The sequence below is a fragment of the Vespula vulgaris genome, chromosome 3 (genome assembly GCF_905475345.1).
Source record: "Vespula vulgaris chromosome 3, iyVesVulg1.1, whole genome shotgun sequence".
NCBI classification, from domain to species: domain Eukaryota; kingdom Metazoa; phylum Arthropoda; class Insecta; order Hymenoptera; family Vespidae; genus Vespula; species Vespula vulgaris.
Window position 1 is genome coordinate 2,017,501 of NC_066588.1, and position 24,488 is coordinate 2,041,988.

Below are 24,488 nucleotides of genomic sequence, written 5' to 3' on the forward strand. Positions count from 1 at the left end.
TTGACCCGAAACGTGGTCAGCTCGGCGCCAATTTTTCGGGAGGAACCGGTCCTACCTTCTGGAATTTTTGCCTTTGGCCCGGTACCACCGATTTCGCTGAGAAACTTCGTTCATCGAAACGAATTCGAATCTGCGATTTGCAGGCTCGAATTTTCCATTAACTCGACTCTTCGTGAAGAATAAAAAAAGAAAAAGAAAATAAAGGAAAAGGCTAAGAGAATTGTCTGTTTTCTTTTCTTTTTTTGTTTTTTGTCTTCTTTTTCTTTTCGTTTGCAAATATCAATCGAAGAATGTGTAAAGAAGAGAAGACAAGAAAGAAGTAAATGAAATAAATACCATTTAAAAAGTTCTATCATTTCTAGCAAACTTGAAACGATTAGATTCACTTACCATCGACCGTATACGGATATTTAATCTTTATTGACAACCGGATATAGATCTGTCCGCGTGTATTTTTACACGTGTCTCGACGATGACGCTCGTAAAACACGACACCTGCGTTAAAAAAAAAAAGAAGAAAGAAAGAAAAAGAAAACGGAAAGGAAAAAATCGATCCAACATAGAGAAGAAAAACAAAGTTTAACCGAGAAAAAATTTCCACGTTTACTCGATGACACTGAATCTGATACGGCATATGTATCATCTCATTATCTCTTTAATGACATTAACGTCCTCTCTGACAATCTCCAATCGCGATTACAAAAATTTCATGCGTCAGCATGAGATCTCTCTGTCTCACGTCTAATTTACGTCTTTGCTTTGTAATAAATTTTAGAGAAAAAAAAAGTAAAGAAAGAAAAAGAAAAAAAAAGAAAAGAAAAAAAATTCTTTTGCTCTATCGCTCATAGATGATTTTATTTATTATTCATTTGGGTCTATCCCGATTACATCAATCCCATAAAATATAAAAAAAAAAAAAAAAGAAATCTCTTAGATAGTCTTCGAACGACAATTATAACGGATTATCTAACTTCATTAAACACGATGACTGTATGCATAAACCGGTATCTTCCGATGGAATTCCAGAATTAGAAAAAGTTAGCGGTTTCCTTACGACGCTAATGCGTAGAATTAAAGAAAAAAAAAAGAAACGATTTTTATATATATATACAACCAACGAAAGAACTATAATCTTTCCTGTTTTTCTTCCGCGAAGTAGTTATCATAAAATGCGAGCGTAAAAAATGTTAAAGCCGTTTAAAGATGATCGCTTCATAATCGATGTAAATGCGTTCGTCGACGTATTGACAATAGCTAACCATTCGTTTGAATGAAAAGACATCCAATGTTCGTGGACATTGATAAACGAACGATTACCGTCGAACTACGTCTATTAAGCTTCCTCTTATTATCATAATAATAACTATTAAGATGCAACATTGTTTGTAGATAGAATGGTCGTGCTATCAGACTCGTTGTTGAAACGTCTTGGCTCGTGATCGATGACAAATCATGTTCTAAGAACGACGTCTTAATTCGTACTTGAATGAATCCTCTTAAGTACTCTACGCAATGGGCGATTTAAACGTTGAAACCATCTTCCTTTCGAAAGGATAATTTATATAAAAAATAAAAAAGTATATATATATATATATATACATAAATAGAAAACACTCTAATCTCCTTCGATAACCAATACCACGTTTAATACCTATGCATGTATATGTCTCATCTATTTCATCAGGTTCGACTTACGGCGTGAATATTAAAATATCTATTACTTGGAAGGAATAAGAGCCTTGGTACGATCTAATCGATGCGAAGACACGTTTCTCACTCGCGAGAAACTCACACAAAGAAGTGTTGTATCTCGATCTCCTATGAAAATTGTTTCGCTATCGTTGCGTAGATCGAATATCTTTCTTCATTCGGAAGAAGGCCGATTTCTAACATGTCTTTTTCTGAACCTTCTCCAAAGACTCTTTGATGATGATCGTTGTCTGGATAAATCAAAGGAACCTTGCGAGGGGCTCGTTTCGTTTGCATTTCATTATCGTCCTTGGTTTACGATGAAATGCGATTTGTATGTTTGAATTGACATTATGCTCTATAAACATTAATTTGTTTTTCTTTCTTCTTCTTCTTCTTGTTTTTCTTTTTCTTGTTTTTCCTCTTCGTTATTTCATGCTTTTAATGATTAATCGATGTTAGCCAATTCGAGACGAACACAGAAAATGAACAAACCTAGCTTCGCCAAGATTCTTATCGTTTCCGTCGATTTCTTAAAATCTATTTATTATAGATTATTTATACGAGATCGACCGACGAACCTCGTTTCGAAAAATCCGCAGAAATTCGACGGTATGAGCAACGAACGAACTATTCGTTTACGCAATCGTTCGCTACGTGGCCGATCCTTAGTTAGTATCAAGGATTCCGGCGAAGCGCCAAATAAATCGATTCTCGACGACCGATCGCAACCTTCGAAGTCGCGTATACTGCTGCGACGACGATCGTTACAATAACGAACGCGTCATTGACGACTTTTCTACGCTCTCGTCGCTATCATTTTAGAATAATTATTCATCGTCGATAGATTTTTCGCATCGACTCGGATAATGAGGTAAATAATTACAGAGGGTTGGAGGAAAAAGAAAAAATAAAAAGAAAATGAAAAAGAACATTTTTAAGGGAAAGAAAGAGAGAGAGAGAAACTTTAGCGTTTATCGTTGCGTTTGCTTTCCTTTGTCTCAACAAATTCAAGGATAACTTTGGACATGTAATTGCTAGTTTCATTGGTTACCATTACGGATGTTTGTCGTTAGATAAGAAATCATTGTTTCATGCAACGAGATCTTTTTAATGAAATAAATTATAAAAAGATCACCGAGATCTCGAATCGGACAATTTCCTATTAAGTTCGAATAATCTTCGTCGATGATCATATGCGGCTGACCAATACCTACGGGAACGAATAAGTACTTATACATCCATGCGTGCCCATCTTGGGTTTTTCTCGAATGCAGATTTCGCAAGTTTCTCGTTGCGAACGCGGATGAATATCGACGTCGTTTTATGCGGGTACCGTGTTAAAAAAAAAGAAAAAAGAAAAAAGTAAAAAAAAGAAAGAAAAGAAGAAAAAAATCCGGAACGTCAACGATTGTATATATTTCGCAGAATTGAGTTTTGATATTATATACTGAAGAATATACGGAGGAATAATACAACGTTTGAAAATAAATTAGTATATATTTTCTAGTTCAATGACGTTTTACTTAGGATAAGAATCTCTCTTCGAGGACTTCACACGCTCAAGATCGTTCCTTCGAAACTATTATATAATCTCTCGTATTCCAGCGAAATTATATAATTACATAATATTATATTGCAATGAAAGACAATGAGAACAAGTTTTGGTTTTTTTATCCCGCACAGTGAGCGGCAGGACGTGAGCCGAGTAAAACAAAGTAAATTACATTTAACTCGCATGTTTCACGATTAACGAGCTCTCGTTAATTTCACGTTTAAGTTCACCTAGCGCACGAACCGTGCAGAATATCGATACCGAAGACGGAACTTCCGTTTCGTAGACATGAGATATTCAACCACGATAATTAAGCGCTTACCTCCGTCAAAATATAATGTATAATTATAATTACTGTTATTTAATTAAGAAATTCGGCGATAACGATCTCTTATTTCTTTCTTTCTTTTTTTTATTTTTTTATTTTACTTCATTTTATGCATAGCATATCGCGGCGAAGCTTATCGTATATATTCTTTTCGTTCTCTTTTTGTGTTTCCTTTTTCTTTTTTACATTTTTTTTTTTAACTCGTTCAGTTGGCTGTCGTCGCCGTCGTCGACGTCGTCGTCATCGTCATGTTCGTTTGCCTTCTTTATAATGATATTCCACTTTGTTAACGTCGGGCACAAAGTCTGTAGCCATGATCCGTTTCCACGCACCGGTGCACCCGACTCTCCATAGCTTGGCACCGCTCGTGCGTTTGTCGTCACGCTGGAAACCCAAGAACGCGTCTGACGCGTCTTCGCGAGAATGATGATCCTCATGCTCGCTTACACGTCGAGTAACCGTCGTTTTGACCGATTCTATGCCTCTTTATTCCCTTCTTCTTCTTCTTCTTCTTCTTCTTCTTCTTCTTCTTCTTCTTCTTCTTCTTCTTCTTCTTCTTTTCTATCCAACGAACTCCGCTCATTGCCTACGATTATGCCAAGAATTACGACATTCGGTGAACCACGCTCGATGGATCATCTAGGATTTTTAAATTGAATACGCGTAGACCTTTTTTTAACGATATTTATGGTGCTCGCTTCTTACCAAGATTATTTCCCATGGCATGAAGAAGGATCGATCGAAATATCCTGATACGAACGACGTAGTAACCACCTTTCGAATCTCATTTGGAAATCGCATATTCGCGTGATCTCCTATGTAGATCTTTTTTTGCGTAAGACAGGATAATAACCATAGCTTATGATGTAGTATTCGAGGAAGATCTTGATTCGGTCTCGAAATGTCTAAAGGAGAGTACGTTATTATTAATTCCTTACAGTTAACATATTTATCGTTATTAATCGTTTGAAGAAAAAAAACAAAAAAAAGGAAAAGAAAAAAAGAGAGAGAGAGGAAGTAAATAATATCGATGATCTTAACGATGATGACGTAAACGACAAATGCATCGACAGTTCGAAAATAAGCCACGTTACGTCATTGTGTAACTACTGTAGAAAACCGAAGGCTATCGTTATAAAAAAATAATTTATCACGCACAATATCCGCGAACTGTCTTCCTCTTAATTTTAATCTTCTTCTTCTTCTTCTTCGTTTCAAAGTTACGTGAAAAATTTGCAAAAAGTTTTATCTAATAATCCTGATCTAAGGGAGACGTCGTTGATTCCTCTCCTATCATGATTCTCGACCCCAGAAAGACACTCTTGACCTTTAAGATATCGCAATAGAATCGGCCGCGAGTACGTGTAATTAAATCGCTTTAATTTAGTTTAAAGAGAGATTCGATCTAGCTTCTAGATCATGCTGGCTCATGTAGGCCTCCACTTCTGCAGCGTGACCGGTCCACGTTTGACCCTTCACCAACGACAACAACGACGACGTTTAACCCGCTGCCAAGATCCAAATCGATGATTCCCCTTCTCTCAACAATTAAAGCAAAATGAGACGGGCACGGAGACGCCAGGAACACGGCAGGACCTTTGCCATCTCGCGTGTCACGTAGCCATTACGATATCATCGTCTTTCTCTTCTGTATTTAACGTTTGAGACTCTTAAGAAACCGAAAGAGTTTAACCAATGCGGTCTCTAACTCGTTCAAGGTCTTCCACGAGACCGAAGGTCGACCGTCATTGTACTCCCAATCGTTTCCCAAATCCATCGTTGCGTTCTGGATTGGTGTTTATCGAGGTCATGTCATGCGAGATCGTCCGATCTCACGAAATATCGAGATACATCGCAGAAGGCCTGAAAGATCGTTCGTGCAGAACGATCGTAACTCCCTTTCTACGATCGATCAATCGTCGCCACCTTCTTTTCTCTTCTTACCATCGAGATCCTCCATGGGGTCGGGTCCACGGGGGTTCTCTCTCTTGGATATCTTTTTATTCATCTTTTTTTTTTTTTGTAACGTGTCACGAGTTACGGATCACTTGTTTTACGTCGTGTTATTTGCTCGCGCCTTAAAATTTCGCGAATGTAATTCGGCCAATGATTACGACCGATTGTGTAAGCGATCGATTTCGAGTAAATGATGAGAAACGAGTGGGGGATGAAGGGAGATCCTACAATTTAATTATCTCGTATTTTATTTGAAAGGAATCACGTGTTAAAAGATCGATGTTGTTTCTTATAGATCAGAGTGCCACTGAAAGTGAACTTCTCAGCCAGGCCGAAAGACGTGTCGGTAACGATCACGAAGAAACATCTTACCTGCGGGGTGAAAGGACAACCACCGATCATTGACGGTGATTTCCCGCACGAAGTCAAATTAGAGGAATCCACGTGGGTTATAGAAGACGGGAAAGTACTTTTGATCAATTTGGAAAAGGTTAATAAACACAATTTTATCGTTTATCGAATTTCAATTTGTTCGTATTAAACAACGTATATAATTTCCAAAGAAAAATCCTTAAACGATCGCTTGATCGTAGGTTAACAAAATGCAATGGTGGGCTCACGTGGTTACTTGCGATCCTGAGATTAGCACGAAGAAAGTGAATCCTGAACCAAGTAAATTGTCCGACCTTGATGGTGAAACCAGAGGCCTCGTCGAGAAGATGATGTATGATCAAAGACAAAAGGAACTTGGTTTGCCGACTTCGGACGAACAAAAGAAGCAAGACGTGATAAAAAAGTAAGATTCGAGTTTATCTGAAGTATAATCCGTCTTGGTTTTCGCGAATCTTTCTTTACCTTATCTGATGTTATCGTTTTCAGGTTCATGGAGCAGCATCCAGAGATGGACTTCTCAAAGTGCAAATTTAATTAAAATACTTTGTAATCGATTCGATCAGAAGTCGTTGAATATGAACGCGTTTCATCCTTATATGGCGATTGTCCTGTAACCCGTTGATGTACGTACACCGGCCTGTAAAAAGTCGAATACGTTGAAAAACGTATTATAAATGTTTGTTTTTATTCCGTTGGCTATCGTAACAACCTTCACGTTTGCTTTCTTCGAACGGAGAGGTTCTGTACGAAAAGACACATAGTCCGTAATGAACTAACGCTATAGGAGGGCAGCACCCTACTACGTCGAATCGATTTTAACTGTTGTAAAACAGAGAACTATCTTTCCAAGTTAAACTTTTCTTTTTATACTTATGTTCAATCACACGCATTTCTCATTCCTACGTGAGCTGAATAGATTGACGAATTGACAGCACAGACAGGCTGCACAAATGTAATAATTTTCATTTACACTTATCATTGTAGACATTACGTTTCTTATGATCAAATAAAGAATTTGCGAATACACACTGAATTTGTCTGGATTATATAAAAAAAATTTAAATTATTCTTTTATATCTCTCGTACAGAAGTTGATAAAAATGCGTAATTAGAAGAATGTAACTAGTTAACGGTTAGACTAACAACGTTTATCTAACGTGTCCTACGCTTTAGTAACCGCTTCGTATTTATTAACCTAAGAATTAACTGATATCACTCGGCACTTTTCGATGCATTTTTCGATATAACCGCACTGTCAACGAGTATTATTATGATCACGTCGTCAAAGTTCATTCGAGTTTTCGCTAAAAGTTTTTACAAACGTATTCTCGAACGTACGTCTTTAATTACGTTCATCGTCCTGTTTCATGACTCTCGTAATCCATCTAACGTAATTGGGCAATTTGGCATAAATCCCGAATTTTCCACGTTTGCCACAACCTTCCCCGAAACTGGTAATGCCGAAAATAGTCCAACTGTGATCGGGTTTTCGAGGATCTCTGCACAGCAAAGGTCCACCACTGTCACCCGCACAGGAATCCATTTTTCCACGACGATAACCGGCACAAAACATATTGTCAGTTATGCTGTAGTCCACGTAAACTTGTCGGCAAGTTTCTGGGGAAACTATAGGTATCTACGAGATTAAAAAAGAAAAAAGAAATATTACTTTCTCCAAAGAATAAAATTGGAAGGTTAACGAACTTAAATACCTTAGCCTCGTGAAGAATGTCTGTACCAAAATCATCGGTCACTCTGGACTTGCCCCAACCTAAAATGGTGCACAACTGATTCGTCGGCAAAAGTTGTTTTGGCGCTGGAAGACAGGCGATCCCTCTCGAGGGAGAAGGAGTCAAATTAACTGGAAGACGTAACATAGCAACGTCGTTATCGACGGTATCAGCATCGTATTCTGGATGTATTACTACCGAGTCCACCTGCAACGATCATACCACCCTGTTAGCCATAACGTGCACTACGGTAATTGCTCTGTAGTACGAGCATTTCAAACACCGTATATATGATATATGTATGTGTGTATGTATATATATGTGTATGTATATGTATATATATATATATATATATATATATATATATATACACTTATATATACTTAGTTACTTTAAAGGGGATAAGCATGCGAGAACAAGTACCCTGAGCTCCAGTTCAGTGCCCTCCTTCACCGTTAAATCGTGTTCACCGATACGAACGTACAAGCGTTTTCTTATGCAGTGGGCGGCAGTCAAGACCCATTTCGGAGAGACCAGAGTTCCTCCGCAAAATGCTTCCTATAGAATGAGACTGTGCGATAAAAATGTAAACGACTCGCTCGGCCGATAAATAAAATTCTCTATCTCGATAAAACTTACATGAAATTTATTCAATACAGCCACCTGCCATGGCCAAGCTCCTGGAACAACTGGACGACCACCGATGATTCGAGTGAAATAAGAAAGCCTTGAATTTTTCTGAGGATTCACAACTCCGCATTTCCAAGTTGGCTGAGTTTTCTCAGGAACGAAACTGTCGACGACGTTTGGATTCAATTCGTACTCGTCCAGTATCACGTCTATAATAAATCTCACGTCAGTCTCACCTACGAAGATATTATTTATCGACGTTTCATCGATAGATCTTTACCATCGTTATCTTCCTCTCGACTCCCACGAATTTTTCGATGTATCCATCTTTGGCAAAAGCTACCCTCGACGTAACAATAGGCACTCTCTCGTATTACGTCGCGACCACAGATGCCAGGTTTTCTACACCACCTTTGAATTAAAAAGAAAAAAAATAAACAAATAAATCGAGAATGATTTTTTATCATTCGTACTGCATTAGAATTGCAAATTCATCGACTTGCCTGTGACGTTGCGTAGTGCATAACCTTGTGCATGGAGACCATTTGCTCCATTTCCCATAATGATTGCTAGATTGATCCTTGACATCGGTACCTCTTCTTTTACCGTGTCTAGGTGCGGCTTCCTTTGGCAACTATAAAATGTCATACGATTGGCACATTCAAAATCGTCACATCCGACAATCGTTATATCATAAATTATTCTCTGATAAACTTAATGTTCACCTGTACAACGTGAAATTTATCCGTTTTCCACCGTCCCCGATGTTGACGTTGCTTGCATCTTCTTCTACGTCCTTTTCTTTTGTGCTCGCAAGTACGTTCTTCCTGTCGAATATAACAATATATTTTTTATTATGTAACGATTTATCGATTTCTTGAATAACGTTGACACCTACTCTAAGAACAGTGGTCCCACATTGACTCTTCGTCATGCATCTTCTAACACGATTTTGTGAACAATGTCGATCGCAGACCGACCACTCGCTCCAATTAGTAAAATAAGATAATTTCGAGGATCCTAATGAACGTAAAAGAAAAATGTTAAGAAGAAGACACGAGAAAAAGTTTTTCTAAAATCGAGTGATTACAAATTTTGTCATTAAGAATAATATATATACCGGTTTTTGGAGATTGCTCCGTGATTGTTTCCCGACTGATCGAATCTATCCAGCCGTCGTCATTTACAGTCACAGTAGAACTCTGATTCGCAATCTGTAATAAAAGGATTTTTATTAGCCCTTAAAACTAGAACCGAGAAAGGTAAAAACAGATGGAAGATTTACAAACGATTAGATAAGACCTCTTTCTTTTTTTTTTTTTTTGTTCTCTTTCGATGATTAAATCCTCGCTGTGTCATAAACGCGATCGATTGAATGTCTTATTTTAAGACATGAATTTCATAGGAGAACACGAAGAGAACTGAAAAACCCAACGTACGTATCTCGCCGCAAGAAACGTAAAAAAATATAAAGTACTTATTCGCGAATAGAAGAGAAAATCGAGAGAGACAGAGAGAGAGAAGAGAAAGCCATAAAGATTCTCCATCACGTAGGCAGATCATTGCAAAAACACCACGAGATAGTGATGGCTCTTAAGCGAAAAGGAGTTAATGGAAGAAGAAGAAGAAGAAGAAGAAGAAAGAAAAGAAAAAGAAAAAGAAGAAGACTGATACATTCTGAACACCTCGCGAATAAGCACGAGTCCGATGCGTAACGCCTGGTACCATCGCTCGAAAATTGAACTCGATTTGTCACTTTGATAATAGTACTGCGACGTAACTGCGACCTCCTTTATTCTTCCTACCATTTTAATCGTGCGTTACACAACGTTGCCTGAACGTAGGTAGAAAACGGCATAAACTCACCGTCAATTCACTACTCTTTCGCTTTTAAACGCTTATTTCTCTTCTCCTCGAAAACGGATCGTGTTCGCCTTAGCTGTGACATCAAAGCTAAGGCGAGAACTGCAAGAGGAATGCATTTGTCCTTTTCCTGCCACTCGTAATAATAATTGTCCTCGTATGTATTTGTGCCCACGCTTTAAACTTCTTAACGTCCTTTTTAACAGCCTCCGAGTTACAAGCGAAGAAATTCATCGCTTTTCTCAAGTTCTTTTGACAATAGAACGAAAGCATTCGTGAATATTTGTGATTCTTCTTGTTCTATTGACAATGTTTTTTTTTTCTTTCCTCTCTCTTTCTCTTTCTCTTATTTGCAGAGAGATTGAGAAAAGTCCTTTTGGTATATTATTAAATCATCCTCGATTCATCGTTACACAACGTATAATTCATTGATTTTTCATCGTGTAACAGTAGACGATAGCATTAACGAGATTCAAAGTCTCTCGAAATGGAATCGGACGTAGGCTCGAAACCTTCCCTTTAAACACCACGCCTCTCTATATCTTCTGCATTGTCCCCGGTGCAAAACGGTGACGCGAAACTCACCGAGTTACCTCATCGAGGTCGAACGTCTCAGGCACACCAAGAAATCTAATACTGAATATGTAATATTCAACAAACGTAACGAGTATCACGATCGAAGGATAGGCATACATTTTCGAACTAATTTATGTAATAAATTACGGGCGAAAGGAGAAGTTTTTTTTATGTTACAAGCTTATACCGTTTTTTTCTTTCTTCTTTCTCGTTTCTCAATTTAATCGTATCGATCGAAATAACTTTCGTTCCGATCGTAGTAACAACGACTGGAACAGATTCTACGACGATAATCCTTACTACTTAAGATACCTATGTATCGCAACAACAACAACAACAACAACAAAAGAAAAAAGTATTACTGGTAAATCCTTATTTTATTTCTTTTATCATCTTTATCTTGCCTTTTAACAGATCCATAAGACGAAGTTTCCAATCGAAACGATAAAATGACTTTTCGAAACGCGAAGATGTCCTCTTAGCTAGGAATTCAGGATTAATGATACACATAAGTACGTATCATCAGTTATCGGACACACACACACACACACATATATATATATATTTATATTTATATTTATATTTATATTCTCTTCTTATTACGAAGGTGCGAAAACAGGTTCTCACATCGATTCACTTTTTTCGATCGACCTCGTTTTTAAGCCGTACGTTAAGAAACGTCGCGAACGATAGTTATTAATAATAATAATAAAGGAGTTCCCTAACGAAGCACCCTTTTCTTCCCTTTTTTTCTTTATCTTTTTATCCCTCTTTCTCGCTTCTTGGCTTACAATCACCTTCAAACTTGTCGATTAAATAACCACGCTGATTTCGATTGGTACAACATGCCATCCGTAAGATATTAAATTACGATCAGATCGATATAAAGCTATATACATACGTTTTATATATATATATATATATATATATATATATATATATATATATGCGCGTTGATCAGATTCGAACGTCTGAAATCGATTTCTGCTCTTATATGGATCGCCCGCTTTTTGTTGTCGCTTCTTTACGATCGATATATGTGTGTGTGTGTGTATGTATATATGTATGTATGTATCATGCTCACGTATGAATCAAAATACATAATGCACACATGTTATGTGCTCGCTATAAATTTACATAAGTACATACATACATTCATACTCTCTCTTTCTATCCTTCAAATACATTCAATGAAAATAGTAGAAGAAAAGAAAAAAGAGAAGAGAAGAAAAAATAAAAGAAATCGAGGCTGCTATTATAGTCTTGTCTAATGACACGTTTGCATCGATCGATAATTATCTTTCCGACCTGCTTTTCTCCTTTCCTTCTTCTTCTTCTTCTTCTTCCTTTTTTTGGTTTCTTTTGTTCTTCTTTTTTTTTGTATTTCTTTTTCATTAACAGTAACACAACAAATCCATTGGATAATAAAAGGAAAACTTATGAAAAAGAAAAATGACTTCATGATATAGCACACTGTTTTATGGATATTTTATAGGCACACTTATTAACGTCGAGTATCTTCGCGAACGGGGCTGCTTTAATTATCGCCGATTCAAAGTCTATTCCGGAGCTACAGAAAAGGCGACCACTTCGAAGAGAATGAAAAGGGAAAGCGAAGAGGAAGAATACTCGGTGGTCGTCAGAGATGGAAGACTCCGTGAAGGGATAAAGAGAGAATGTGTGTGTGTGCACGCTCGCGCGTATATGTGAAAGAGAGAGAAAGAGAGAAAGAGAGAGAGAGAGAGAGAGAGAGAGAGAGAGAGAGAAAGGATGAAGAAGAATCTGTATGCGTCGCGGAGGACGTGTCCAAACTAGGCTGAAGCCTGCCGGTGTCTTACATCTTGGTGACGATCCAGCAAAAAGCGCGAAACGCTTAAAGGAAGAACAATTCTGTGGGGGTAAAGGAGTCCCAGAGATGAGGATGAGTATGAGAAAGAGAAAGAGAAAGAGAAATATCGTCGTCCGCCTACCAGAAAGACGATGGTAACTCGAAAACCACCATAAAAGAATCGATCAGCGATGCCGACGAATCCGCGTTGGCCAACGTGTCGCGCTTAATCGAAGCTTTCCATCCCGGGAAAACGGTACTTTTGACGATAGCCGTTGGACTTTTCCTTCTTCGTCGGCGTGACTTTCTTAGAAAAAGCATTATCATCGATCTTTGAGTATCGTCATCAGAACGCGTAACCAAGGGATCGATCACGAAGGATTGTATCGACTCTATTTCCTCGATGTTCGTTCAGGTTTTTTCTTAAGGTCTATCAATGTTTGAAAATTTTTCTATTCTTTGTCCTGAGAGAGAGAGAGAGAGAGAGAGAGAAAGAGACAGACTCGTGGTATTTGGTAAGAGTATTTATAATCTTTCTTCACGAGCAAGAAACTAAATCCAAAGATCTTGAAGGTGAAAAGAAGAGGAGTAAAGTACGAAATGTCCGGCATCCGTTCTTGCACAACGACGCCTCGGTTATACCCTAGATGGTAGCGTCTCCCGTCCAGAGGCCGTCCGAAAATGGCCGTCCATTTCTTCTTCCACCGAGTAGGACTACCGTCGATTTAATGCGAGGTCCTTCTGGCTCGAGCGCGAGATGCACTCTACCTTCCATCGTTGTCCGTAACGATGGAATGCTTGCTATGGCGAGATCGCCAACTGATTTATAGCCTGGTACGATCGAAAAGGGCACGATCTTCGGCACTGAACCTCGATACTTTCTTAACGAACGTTCCTTCGAAATAAGTCTCCTGTTCAACGTCCTTCTATAATCAATTATGTAAAGATCTATTTCAATGACTTCACCGTCATTGACTCAGTTCGCAGCTCGACGTGTTTAAAATAAATTGCGCGTGACACTACCAACGCAGTCAGACTAAAGTTCAAAGTATCAAATGTCACGACCGGGGATCAAAGGATCATGGTTTTGATACGTTCAATCGTCTAGCTCGTTTCTATGCGTTTCTATCCTTCTAGAAAAACGTTATCGTCGATTTCTTCCTTTATATCCAAACGTATCTTGCAAACGTAGAACATTTATCACTCCTCTTCGTTTTACCTAGACCCTCTCCCTCTTTCTCTCCAATGGATTACAAAATACTCGTGTAAGTTCGATTACGTGGGTCTGTTCTTTTCTTTTTATCTCTTTTTCTTTAATCTCTCCTTATGGCGAAATGTATCTCCTAAACGGACGATCGTCGTCTCGTCGATCAAATTAAACGTACTATGTCAGACATTGACGAGATACCATGCTTCTTTATTACGTCTCTCTTTCTCTCTCTTTCTCTCCCCCCCCCCTTCTTTGCGATAGTTTAACACATCGGGTGAGATCATCTCGTGATTTACCGTCGTCCATTCGTCAACGACGAAGAGATCAACGGTTGCTCGGATTGATAAAATATAGTCATTATCATCGATCAACCAACTTCTTGTTTTCGATGTCAATAAAGAAAAAAATTTTCGTTCGTTTTTCGAATCGGGTAGATCGATAGATCGTTCCACGCTTCTTCCCTCTTTTTTCCAATTAAAATCTAACCTTTGCTGGATACCTTCGAGTTCTTCTTAAGCGTACGCACGTTTAAAGGCAGATACTTTATGAAGTTACGAACGTTTAAATTCTTCGTGATTACGAGTACGATTTCCGTGTGCGTTCGAAGTTCCTTACATTCCGTGAGAAATAAAACTTACGTAAGTACATACGTATCGTTTAAACTCGAGCTTAGAAGTCGTAAAGCCTAAGCCCACTTGGATGGAGAAGTTGTCGAGTCTTGGCAAAAGAGAAACAGTCACCTGCCGTGCTTTTAACCGTTGCTAACCATTCGTCTTTCTCCCTTTTTCTTCGTTTAGTTCTCTCTACGTCTTTCCCTTACGTCTCTTATATACGTATATACGCGTCCGGTTTGCGTTTATGGCCACGGTTATTTCCGGATCACCGTCTCAGCCGCCATACGGTCGTTTTATACAAGCGAAGGACCGTGTAGCTCTTCATTGTTCCTCGACACTGGCCTTACCTCCGTCCCTCACGAGCGACTTTAAGTTCGAGATGTATCATCAAGCGGGATCACGCGCGCTCTCGGAGTTTTGCCAGATAATGGACTGTACAACTACCCACGAGATTTTCCTTCTTGTTCACGATAGACGTTCTTTTATTATCTAACGTCATATATCGAAATCCGTCATATTTATTTCCCGTGAATGAGTTTCCACCGTGATCGAGTTTTGATTCCTTTTTTTTTTCCTTTTTTTCTCTTTCTTTTTTCTTTTTTTCTTTGATGCAACCATCGAGCGCCGAAGCAAAAGAGAAAAAGAAAGAAAGAAAGAAAAAACGGAAGTGTGGAAAAATGCGAATTCAAAGTGCAACGTTCTCGAAGCGCGCAATATCGAATTATGCATGCATTGTGACGCGACTCCGTTTCTTCTTCTTATTCTTCTTACTTCCTTTACCCCTCACGTTACAACAACGTCGACCCAGTTAACGCATGCAGTCCACGATCACTGATCCCGTACACGATTGGCTTTTCTTAAACGATCGTATCGATTTACGACGCATCGACGATTATATCGTCTTATGGTATTCCGTTCCTGTCTGATCGAACTTAGAACGATTAATGCCGCTTCGTATAAATAGAGATAATCTTGAAATCCGTTAGTGAGACACTGAGATATCCACTGAAAAAACGAAAGGAAAACGAACGGTCCAATAAAATTGTATAAAAGCTATATTACTCCGTAAATTCAAGCGAATTCGTATTTTGCCTTCTTTTCTTTTTCTTTTTTTTTTCTTTTATACTTTGTAATTGATCCCCTTCCATACGTAATTAAAGTATTCCATTTCGTAAGCGCTTTAAGTGGATTTGCAAGTATCAAATTAATTTAAACGTTAAAGCTGCGCGCACCACGGTGGCACTATTTAATACACAATATTAACGAAGGCAGCTCTTTGTGAGGCGGACAAGTTATACCGGAATAACTTGTTTTGATTCATATACACTCCACGTGCAACGGCAAACGATTGCTAAACTTCTAGCGTTGCTTGGCCAAGCTCTCAGCCGCACAATGTCACGTGCAACGTGCCACCACTAATGACTTCTCTCCGTTTGAATCTAGTTGAACTTTCGTTTTACGAGCCTCGTAAAAAGATTTTTTTCATTTCCGCGAGTACTATTTTGTTTTATGAATTCCGTTCTTATCAACACCGTTGTAAAACAAAGTCGGATAGAGAACGGGGTTCGTACATTCGAACTACGTGTTCGCAAAATTGAGCAATATAGTTGAACCGCTCGACGAAATTGCGATATCGTGGAAAAGTAAATTCCCGATTAAGATTATTCTAAACGTCTAATTCTCCTTACGTCTTATTTTTCTCCGACATTTTTCTTTTCTTTCTTTATCGTCCTGACCTGAGAGGTGCGTCCATTGTCTCTCAAGACGCACAAAAGGAAAAAACCGAAAGAATCGTAAAGAGAAGAAAGAAACTTAAAGACGAGACTATTTCAAACAAAGTAACTAGCAATCTAGTAGAGAACCGTACAACGATATCTTTCTCTCTGTCCTCTCATCGTTCTCGTAATACTCCCTTTCCTTCGTGACGACGACTTTTTATCGATCGCGAGTCTTACATACTTCCTGACCGAGAGGGAGCTGAAATTCCACGCGATAGTCGTCACGATACGTCGTAAGAAGCTAATCGAGCTGGATCGAAAAGAGTACCGGAGGGTACCCTCTCGCTCCCGTGGGAGGAAGATCCTCCACGGGGTGCCGAGGAAGGTCCACTCGCGTCCTTCTCTCGTTTTCGGGCTCGTGCAAACTGAAAAAAATATAAGTTGTAGCATACTTTTTCCATCTCTCTCTCTCTCTCTCTCTTTCTTTCTTTCTTTCTCTGTTCTCGCCCAGGATGGAAAGACGAGCTTATCGTTTAGTCATCTTTTAAGGAGTAACAAGGTACGTTGCTTCTTGGGAAATGTAATCTCCGCTGTTAACATACTTCGGTCCCTGTGGTACTGCCTTACAAATTCTACATGACAGACCGGAGAAACGTATAGTTCGAGCTAAGGCAAAAATCGTATAATATCGACGATGAATTTCATTCCTTAGATAGAGAAAGTCAAGTGGATACTGTTTATGGTTGTATCTTATAAAAGTCGAAGTAGAAACTTGACAGATTTATGGGATTCCATTAGGAGCAAATTCGTCACGATAATACGCGGTGAAATCGTTAAGGTCAAAGTGCATTCTATAGATCGCAAACTAATTGCCGGAACACTCGAGGAAGCGGTAGAAAGGTGGTAAGCCCACCTAACGTGTATCTACTATCTCTCTTTCTCTTTCTCTTTTTATCTCTCTCCCTATCTATCTATCTATCTATCTATCTATTTATCTATCTATACACACACACTTATATATATATATATATACATCTGTATATCTATCTATCTATCTTATTAAATATATAAACCCATACCTACTCGTAGTCTAACTTATACCGACAAGCACGATTCTCGACGGTAATCGAGAAACGGTATGGTCCAGCAGCATCCGCGAGGACCACTCCGTGACGGGAAGTTTTCTCGACGGGGTGCCGAGCGTGCAAAGAGAAGACACGCTTCGAGGTCAGACGCAAAAGATTCTCAAGAGACTATAGAAAGTTCTCATCTTGGTTTCTCGTTCTTTGATTAAGATATATCATCTCTCTGTCTCTCTCTTTCTTCATTTACCTCTATCCCTATCCCAATCTCTATCTCTATCTCTATCTCTCCCTTTCTCTTTCTCTTTCCATTTGAGTATCACGAATTATTACCCCTAATAATTAGTAAATAGTAGTCAACGTTGAAAATGTTTTACGAAAGGATCGAGATCATCTAAAAATCGTGAAATAACGAGAAAACGAGTTTCCCCACTAATTTTGTAGTTCGTTCGAACGATTCGCCAAGCTGGAGATCTCACCACGGGACACCGGACTCACCGCGATCGTTTTACTTCGCGTAGAAATCGGAGACACATATTACCCCCACCCTTTTAAAACCTTCCTCCTTTCTCGTGAATCAACTCGTTCGAGTCTCGTGACGTTCGCGTCGCGTAAAATTACGTCGTGAATGAAAGCATACTCCTTCTCCCTTTTCTCCCATTCCTTCGAATCTTCTTCGGTTTTATTGACTCCGAGCCATTGAAACGACCCTAGAAATCGGCGTGCATCGTTAAAGTTATTTTCATAACGAATATATTGCGATATTATAAGTAATTAACGCATGATAACGTTCAAATAACAATAGCGCGTTTTATGAAAATGTGAATATGATTTTGACGTAAATGAAGAATTGCAGCATTTACGAGCGAATGCTCGATAAGGAATCGAAGAATATAAAAAAAAAGAAAAGAAAAGAAAAGAAAAGAAAAGAAAAGAAAAAAATAATGAAGAAAAAAGAGAAAGAATGTCGATGGTACATCCGCAGGATGTTGAGAAGATGGCTGGGAGGCTATCTTCCAGAGATTTGTATCACAAATCGTCTTATTAACCTGTCGTTCGTTTCCGATAAGGAAGGAAAACAGATAAGAGAGACTATCTATTCCTCTATTCCACTATTCCTCTATTCCTCTTTCATCGTTTTATCCTTTATATTGGTCTTGCTTTCTCCCTCTTTCTTTCATATGGTTGCCCTTTTCAGTCCTCTTAAGAGCCTTTTCGCTGTACAGGATGGCATCCATTATCGATCCTTGCCAGCTGGTCGCGATCGAGCTTCGAGAAGTGTTCACGTGCGTGTGTGCGTGTGCATATGCGTGTGTTTGTATATGTTTGTGCGTCCGATAACCCCTCGCCCGGAATAATCTTGCATATTTTCGATTTGCCGTTGAGCCGAACACGAACGATACGATATGCTCCCGCGAACATGCGTCCTGTACGTAAGTGAAGAGGCACGTGACAGCTGAGAAACTAAATATAAAGCCCCTCTCCAACTCTTCTCTCTCTCTCTGTTTCTTTTTCTCTGTTTCTTTCTCCGTTTCTTTCAGGCTGCAACAACACACCGTTGCAATCATATACCCCACGTACAAATTAGCAAACTCGAAAAGAAAAAGTACAGGAAAGTTTCGAGAACCCCACGCTCGAATACGAACCGTTTCCTCGTTTCTCTCTCGAGAAACATACTCATTTTGCATTCCGTCAGGGAAAAAAAAATTATGTCTGGCATAAAAAATACGAGAGCATTTCGTTTTTAAAATTAATGAAGATTATTAAAGGATTCCTCATAAAAGATATTTCGTCATTATTGGTGGTGACGAGCTCGAAATTACCGTGATTAGTGTCGACCTCCATGAGAAAGCACTTTGCAAAACGTCGACACTTTACACCGACCGTCGTACCGTATTACGTACAATTTAGAAAAATAAAGCGTGCTCGTTAAGTGATTACGGCGATAACATCTGACAATATTATCGGCTCTCACCAAGGCTCAAGTTCGCAACACAACGACGACGACGACGACGACGACGACAACGATGATGACGACGACGATGACGACGAAGACGACGAAGACGACGAAGATGATGACAAAGACGACAACAGAGCACGTGTGCATGGAATATTAGAGCTCTCTAGGAGGGGCATCCGACAAGATCATCCGTGGTGGAATTCGAGGATGACCGAGAAACGAAATTACCGTAATTACCTTGGTATGCCTAGACCTAAGAAGAAAAACAAGAAGAAGAACAAGAATAAGAAAAAGAAGAAGAAGTCAAGGTTGTCTTTTCTCTCGACTGTCGAATAATAATTTCCTTTATACCATATTTTTCGGAATCTCTTGACATTATAAAAATTCCTAATCGGTGTCCTACTCTTCTCGTTTTACTCTTCTATCTAACGAAAAGAAAAAAAATTCTATCGTCTCGATAAAAGTCGAGCTCGCGATAGAATAGAGATAAAGATAAGTAATCGTTAACTTTATGAACATGTGTTAGCGTAATGTTAGCGACATGACGTATTGTATTTGTCTCTTTCCTAAAAATAAAATCGAATAAATATAATTGATTTGGACGATTTTCGAAATTTTTACGATACATTGAAACTCTTTCCATACGATCTGTTATGTATTTATTTATTTAGTCAATTACGTAATTAATTAATTGGTCAATTAATTGTTATCAATATAATAAAAGAATGTATATTTGATGATATATAGTAATAGATTATTACAACTTCGTATCGACGAAATCGATCGAGCAAAGAAAGTACTAGAACGTAACTCGATACCGAGATACTATTTGCTCGCGGTTTACGGTGTGCGAAACTTGCGCCACGATCTTGAGAATTATCGACTCCATGGTATTGTACCCCGACGCGGAACTCTTCCTGATCGAACTGCTAGAAGAATTATATCGACTTTGCACGCGATATACGAGAGTTACCTAACACTTTCCGACCTTTTTCTCCTTCTTCAGAAGCTTACGTACTTAAATGATATATATATATATATATATATATATATATATATATATATATATTAGAACGAATTTTGTTGAAATCTATTCATGAACAAGAGAAAGAGAAAAAGAAAGAGAAAGAGGGAGAGAGTTCGCGAGGAGTTTTAGAAAATGATCGAACGCGTCAGACGAGCAGACGGTCGACCTTGTAGACGCGCGTTTATTTTAATTCTACGAGATCTTGTCTTATATGCAGACTCGTAATATCGTCATCTTATGCCACATACTTTATTCTCGATGATGCATTCTCAAAATTTCAAAAATATAATAAATAACATATATTTTCTTTCATGGCCGATCGATCGGAACAAACGAAAAATTCATTCCGGAACTATAAAATTTCATTATTAATAATTCAAATTAAATTGAAATAAATTAAAATAGAATTAAAAAAAATGAGGAAAAGAAAAAGAATTGAAATAAAATAAATAAAGAAAAAACCAAAATTATCGATGAGGAAACTTACCAAAGTATCCTCGAGCGAGTAGCTCGAGGCGACCAGGAAGAACGGAAGTAGAACGAACGTGATCCTGTTGATCATAGCTGAGGACGAAGAGGATAACAGTGAGGAGGATCTCGCGGTGGGCGAGCGCGTCGTCGAAGCGGGCGCGTGCTTCCGTCGCGGACGCATCGCGTCATGATCGCGACGTGTCGCGCGCACGCTTTGTCTTTTCCCTCCTCCTCCTCCTCCTCCTCCTCCTCCTCCTCCTCCTCCTCCTTTTCCTCCTTCTCTTTCTCTTCTTCCTTCTCCTACTCTTCTTCTTTTTTTTCTTCTTCCTCTTCTTCTTCCCTTTCTTTAAAGCTTTTGCTGCTTTTATTTTTTCTTCTTCCTCTTCTTCCTCTTCTTCGTCTTTTACTTCTTTTACTTCTTATTCTTCTTCTACTTTTCTTCTTCTTCTTCTTCTTCTCCTTCTTCTTCTACTTCTCCTTCTTCTTCTACTTCTTCTTCTTCTTCTACCCTCTCAGTGAACCTCCGCGTGCCTCCGCGTGCGCGGCCCTACGTACCGCCTCGACACGCGGTGCGGCTCTATAAATACGGACGCGCGACTCCGCCAGAAGAATTTCAAACAACCGCCTCTCTGCCGTAAAACACTGTACCGCGAAGAAGAAGAAGAAGAAGAAGAAGAAGAAGAAGGAGAAGAAGAAGGAAAAGGAGGTGGTGGAGGTAAGGAGCAGGAGGAGGGAAAGAAGAAAAAGAAGAAGTAACGAGTAGGGCAGCAGACTTCTCTTGCTATGTTCGGATATTGCTGAAAGCACACAGACGCGAGTTCGATATAAAAGTTGTTTAAAAATAGATCAGAAACGATTCCTTTATACACCAATCTTTTTTTCTTCATACGTATTTGACGTCAATGTTTTACTTCAAATAAATCTATGTAAGAAGATCAAGGTTTATTATTACCTGATAAACAATCTTCTTTTCCGTTCGTTGATGTTCGATTACAGTATTGTAAAAAACTGTAGTCTGAATGTTTTATCCGAGTCATGTATACAGTAGAGAGTTATATAGATAGATAGAGATAGGTAGACGTTATCTAAAACGTTGCACAAATAACACGACGAATCTTTTACCGTCGAATAAAATGAAACAATTTTTCATGCGACGAGATTTAAGTCATTCAATTTCGTCGACTCGACGTATTCGTTACTTCCTGAACGTAATCCTTCCATTCGCGTAGAAACGCTTAAGTAAGATCAAAGACGATATAGTCACGATACCATATCGCTCTCTTTCTCTCTTCCAGTCAGTCAGAGAAATCCTCCAGTGAAAAGCAAAGGAGGAAGATGAGAGATACTCACGTTGCTACCGCGGAACCGAATGATATTTTTAGTCCCTTCGACCAACACCATCTGTCTCGTCGGGTCTCGGACTGAATCTTTTATCCACAGTGGTTTTCACCAAATTTTCTGAATCCTTACACTTTCTTTCGTTCTTTAAGAGAAACGCGGGAATCCTCAATGGGGATCGTTGACGTTCTCCTTGATCCGTTGAAAGTCACTGATCGTTGATGGTGGAAAGGATAAAAATAGGAAGAAAAAGACGAGATCGTTCGTCGAGGCACACACGATGTTTTAAAGAGGAGTAGCGGAGTGTAACTGTGAGAAAAAGAGAAAAAGAGGGACGGCGGATGATGAAGGGAAAATGAAAAAAAAAAAAAAGAAAAGAAAGAAGAAAGAAAGAAAGAAAGAAAGGAAGAAAGAAAGGAAGAAAAAAAAGAAAATAAAGAAAAGGAGGAGAGAGGGTCGAGAAGCCTCGTGGAAGCCTCGAACGACACGACGAGAGCCACTCTCGAGCACACGCACGTGGCTCCGAGCCGACTGACGAGATACACGCGCGAGTAAGTATCAACGGAGGCTGAGAGGAGTGGCTGCTGGCTGTTGGCTGGTTGTTGGCTGCTGCCTGGCTTCGTTCGACTCAGCTACGGAAGCGGAGGGTGATTCTACCGGCGAGTCTTCCGTTGGTGGGGTATCGATGGGGGTACTCGTACGACACGCGCTCCATCGAGCTTTCCTCTTCCTTTTCCCTCTCTCTCTCTCTCTTACCCTTTTTGTTTCTTTTTCTTTTCCCCTTTCCTATCTAAATCAAAGGATTCCTTTGATAGAAGCAACCACTTGAAAATAAATACGAAGAATCGGTATGATCTAATCTCTGACCGACCGAATTGTTCCGTTATTATTACGTTCAATTGCGATCACCAAAAATCAATGCAAGATATAATTACAAAAAAATAAAAAATGACGGAACGTTTCCCAACATAATCGTCGTCGAAGCTACAAATTGAGAACAATGTGATGACCCACGCGATCCATCGTTTTAATATGCGACTCGTTGACAATCTGGGTCACTCGAACTCGTAGCTCCCCTTCTCGTATGACAATAAAAGATATGTGAGAAACCTAGTGAAGGAACATACGTGACGGCGTCTCTAGAAATAACTTAGGCGATCGTTCGATGACGTCTAACTTTAGTTCCCATCCCGCTAAGAAACACCAGACAAACATTTCATTCTGTCAACGTATTCTTTTTGCGCTTCTCTCGACTTGACCCTTTTTTTTTTCTTTTCTTTCTTTCTTTCTTTCTTCTTTTTGCTCACACATACACACGTACACACATACATAGAGATATGTACGTACACACTTCTCCAAGCGATCGTCTCAGACTCGGCCTCCCGTCTCGTCCTCTGCGATTACGAATTTTTTTCACGGTTATCGCGTTTTAAATTGACGGTGTAATTAGAGGAAAAGACATTGCCGAGAAATTGCCATTTGCTTCTATACTCGTAAAAATTTCATACCTATATACGTAGGTATAAGCATGCGTACTATGAGGCACTTTTTATGACATTCGCTTACAATTAGATTTACATAGAGTTCGTTCGCATTAACAGTGACAAATTTTATAATACGTTTTCTCGGTATAGTCGCGCGTAAAGTTTCGAACGCGAGGAAACGAAGAATGGAAGGACAAAGCGGGGTCATTCGAAGGATTCGGTTAATGACACACGTACACACGCATACGCATATATACAAACACCAAGCAACAACAGATATATACACATACACATATATATAAACACAGATAGATACATACAACGTAGTTACCTACCGGAATATCCCTGTGGTCGGGCCACGCCTCGCTCTCGCAGAAGATTGCACGAAATTACCCGCTTTTTGGAAAAAAATAAGGACCGGTGCACGCCTCTTAAGGGCCGGTGATTTTGTTCGTGAAACGAGAGCCGTTTTTCGAGCCTAAGTGGTGTGCTGATTCACGAAACGATACGGTTGCATTCGAAAGCAGCTCGGAGGCGTACCAACCGATATCGGTTTATAAAACTGTTTTGTTGTGTGAGGGGACATTTTAAATCATTTACCCATAATTTCAGACGCTAAGCCGATCACGCTACTTTCTTCTTAACGTGTTATTACGCTCGCGTACACGTGTATCTATCTCCTTGCCGTTTAATGAAATCTTGTATTCGTCAATATATCCTCCCGATTACCAGAGTTATCCCAGTAATAATTATAATAATTCACATTCGGTCTTGTTTTTAGTCACGCGTAACAGCACACAGGTGTATCTAATCGAATAAAGTTTCGTTATCATACGTGATAATTTTTATTAAAAAATTTACCGATCGACGAACTTTATAATTAAAACAAAAAAAAAAGAGAAAAAATAATTTTAACTTTTACCGTTTCCCCATTCCTATCGATCGACATATTTCCTAAGCTTTTGCATAACCGACGACGTGTTCGGTTATAATATTGGAATGAGAGGAGATCCAAAAAAAAAAAATCAGAAAAAAA

General features: G+C 39.1%; 2 protein-coding genes across 6 annotated transcripts in view; one reads left to right on the forward strand and one right to left on the reverse strand.

The window, feature by feature from the left end:
- The window catches only part of LOC127062576 (nuclear migration protein nudC), a 70,314-nt gene extending 63,360 nt beyond the window's left edge, over nt 1–6,954 (forward strand). The window contains exons 5-7 of the mRNA XM_050991058.1: nt 5,824–6,018; nt 6,122–6,324; nt 6,408–6,954. Coding sequence (XP_050847015.1) covers nt 5,824–6,018; nt 6,122–6,324; nt 6,408–6,459 — 450 coding nt within the window. The 3' untranslated portion in view covers nt 6,460–6,954. The remainder of the gene's footprint in view (nt 1–5,823; nt 6,019–6,121; nt 6,325–6,407) is intronic.
- LOC127062571 (trypsin) lies at nt 6,033–22,582 on the reverse strand. 5 transcript variants are annotated; one of them, XM_050991041.1, is made up of 14 exons: nt 21,981–22,581; nt 21,583–21,715; nt 20,647–21,427; nt 9,402–9,495; nt 9,180–9,301; nt 9,007–9,108; nt 8,785–8,915; nt 8,562–8,692; nt 8,291–8,490; nt 8,075–8,209; nt 7,634–7,858; nt 7,260–7,557; nt 6,384–6,558; nt 6,033–6,287 (listed from the first exon to the last, which is right to left on the reverse strand). In XM_050991041.1, exons 3-12 carry the CDS (start codon nt 20,809–20,811, stop codon nt 7,264–7,266), a joined length of 1,599 nt encoding a protein of 532 aa, XP_050846998.1. In that variant the 5' UTR covers nt 20,812–21,427; nt 21,583–21,715; nt 21,981–22,581; the 3' UTR covers nt 6,033–6,287; nt 6,384–6,558; nt 7,260–7,263. The 5 variants fall into 5 exon arrangements, with proteins under 5 accessions (XP_050846998.1, XP_050846997.1, XP_050846999.1 ...); XM_050991040.1 differs by having other exon boundaries at nt 21,583–21,864; XM_050991042.1 differs by lacking the exon at nt 21,583–21,715.
- Nucleotides 22,583–24,488: the final 1,906 nt, after the last annotated feature.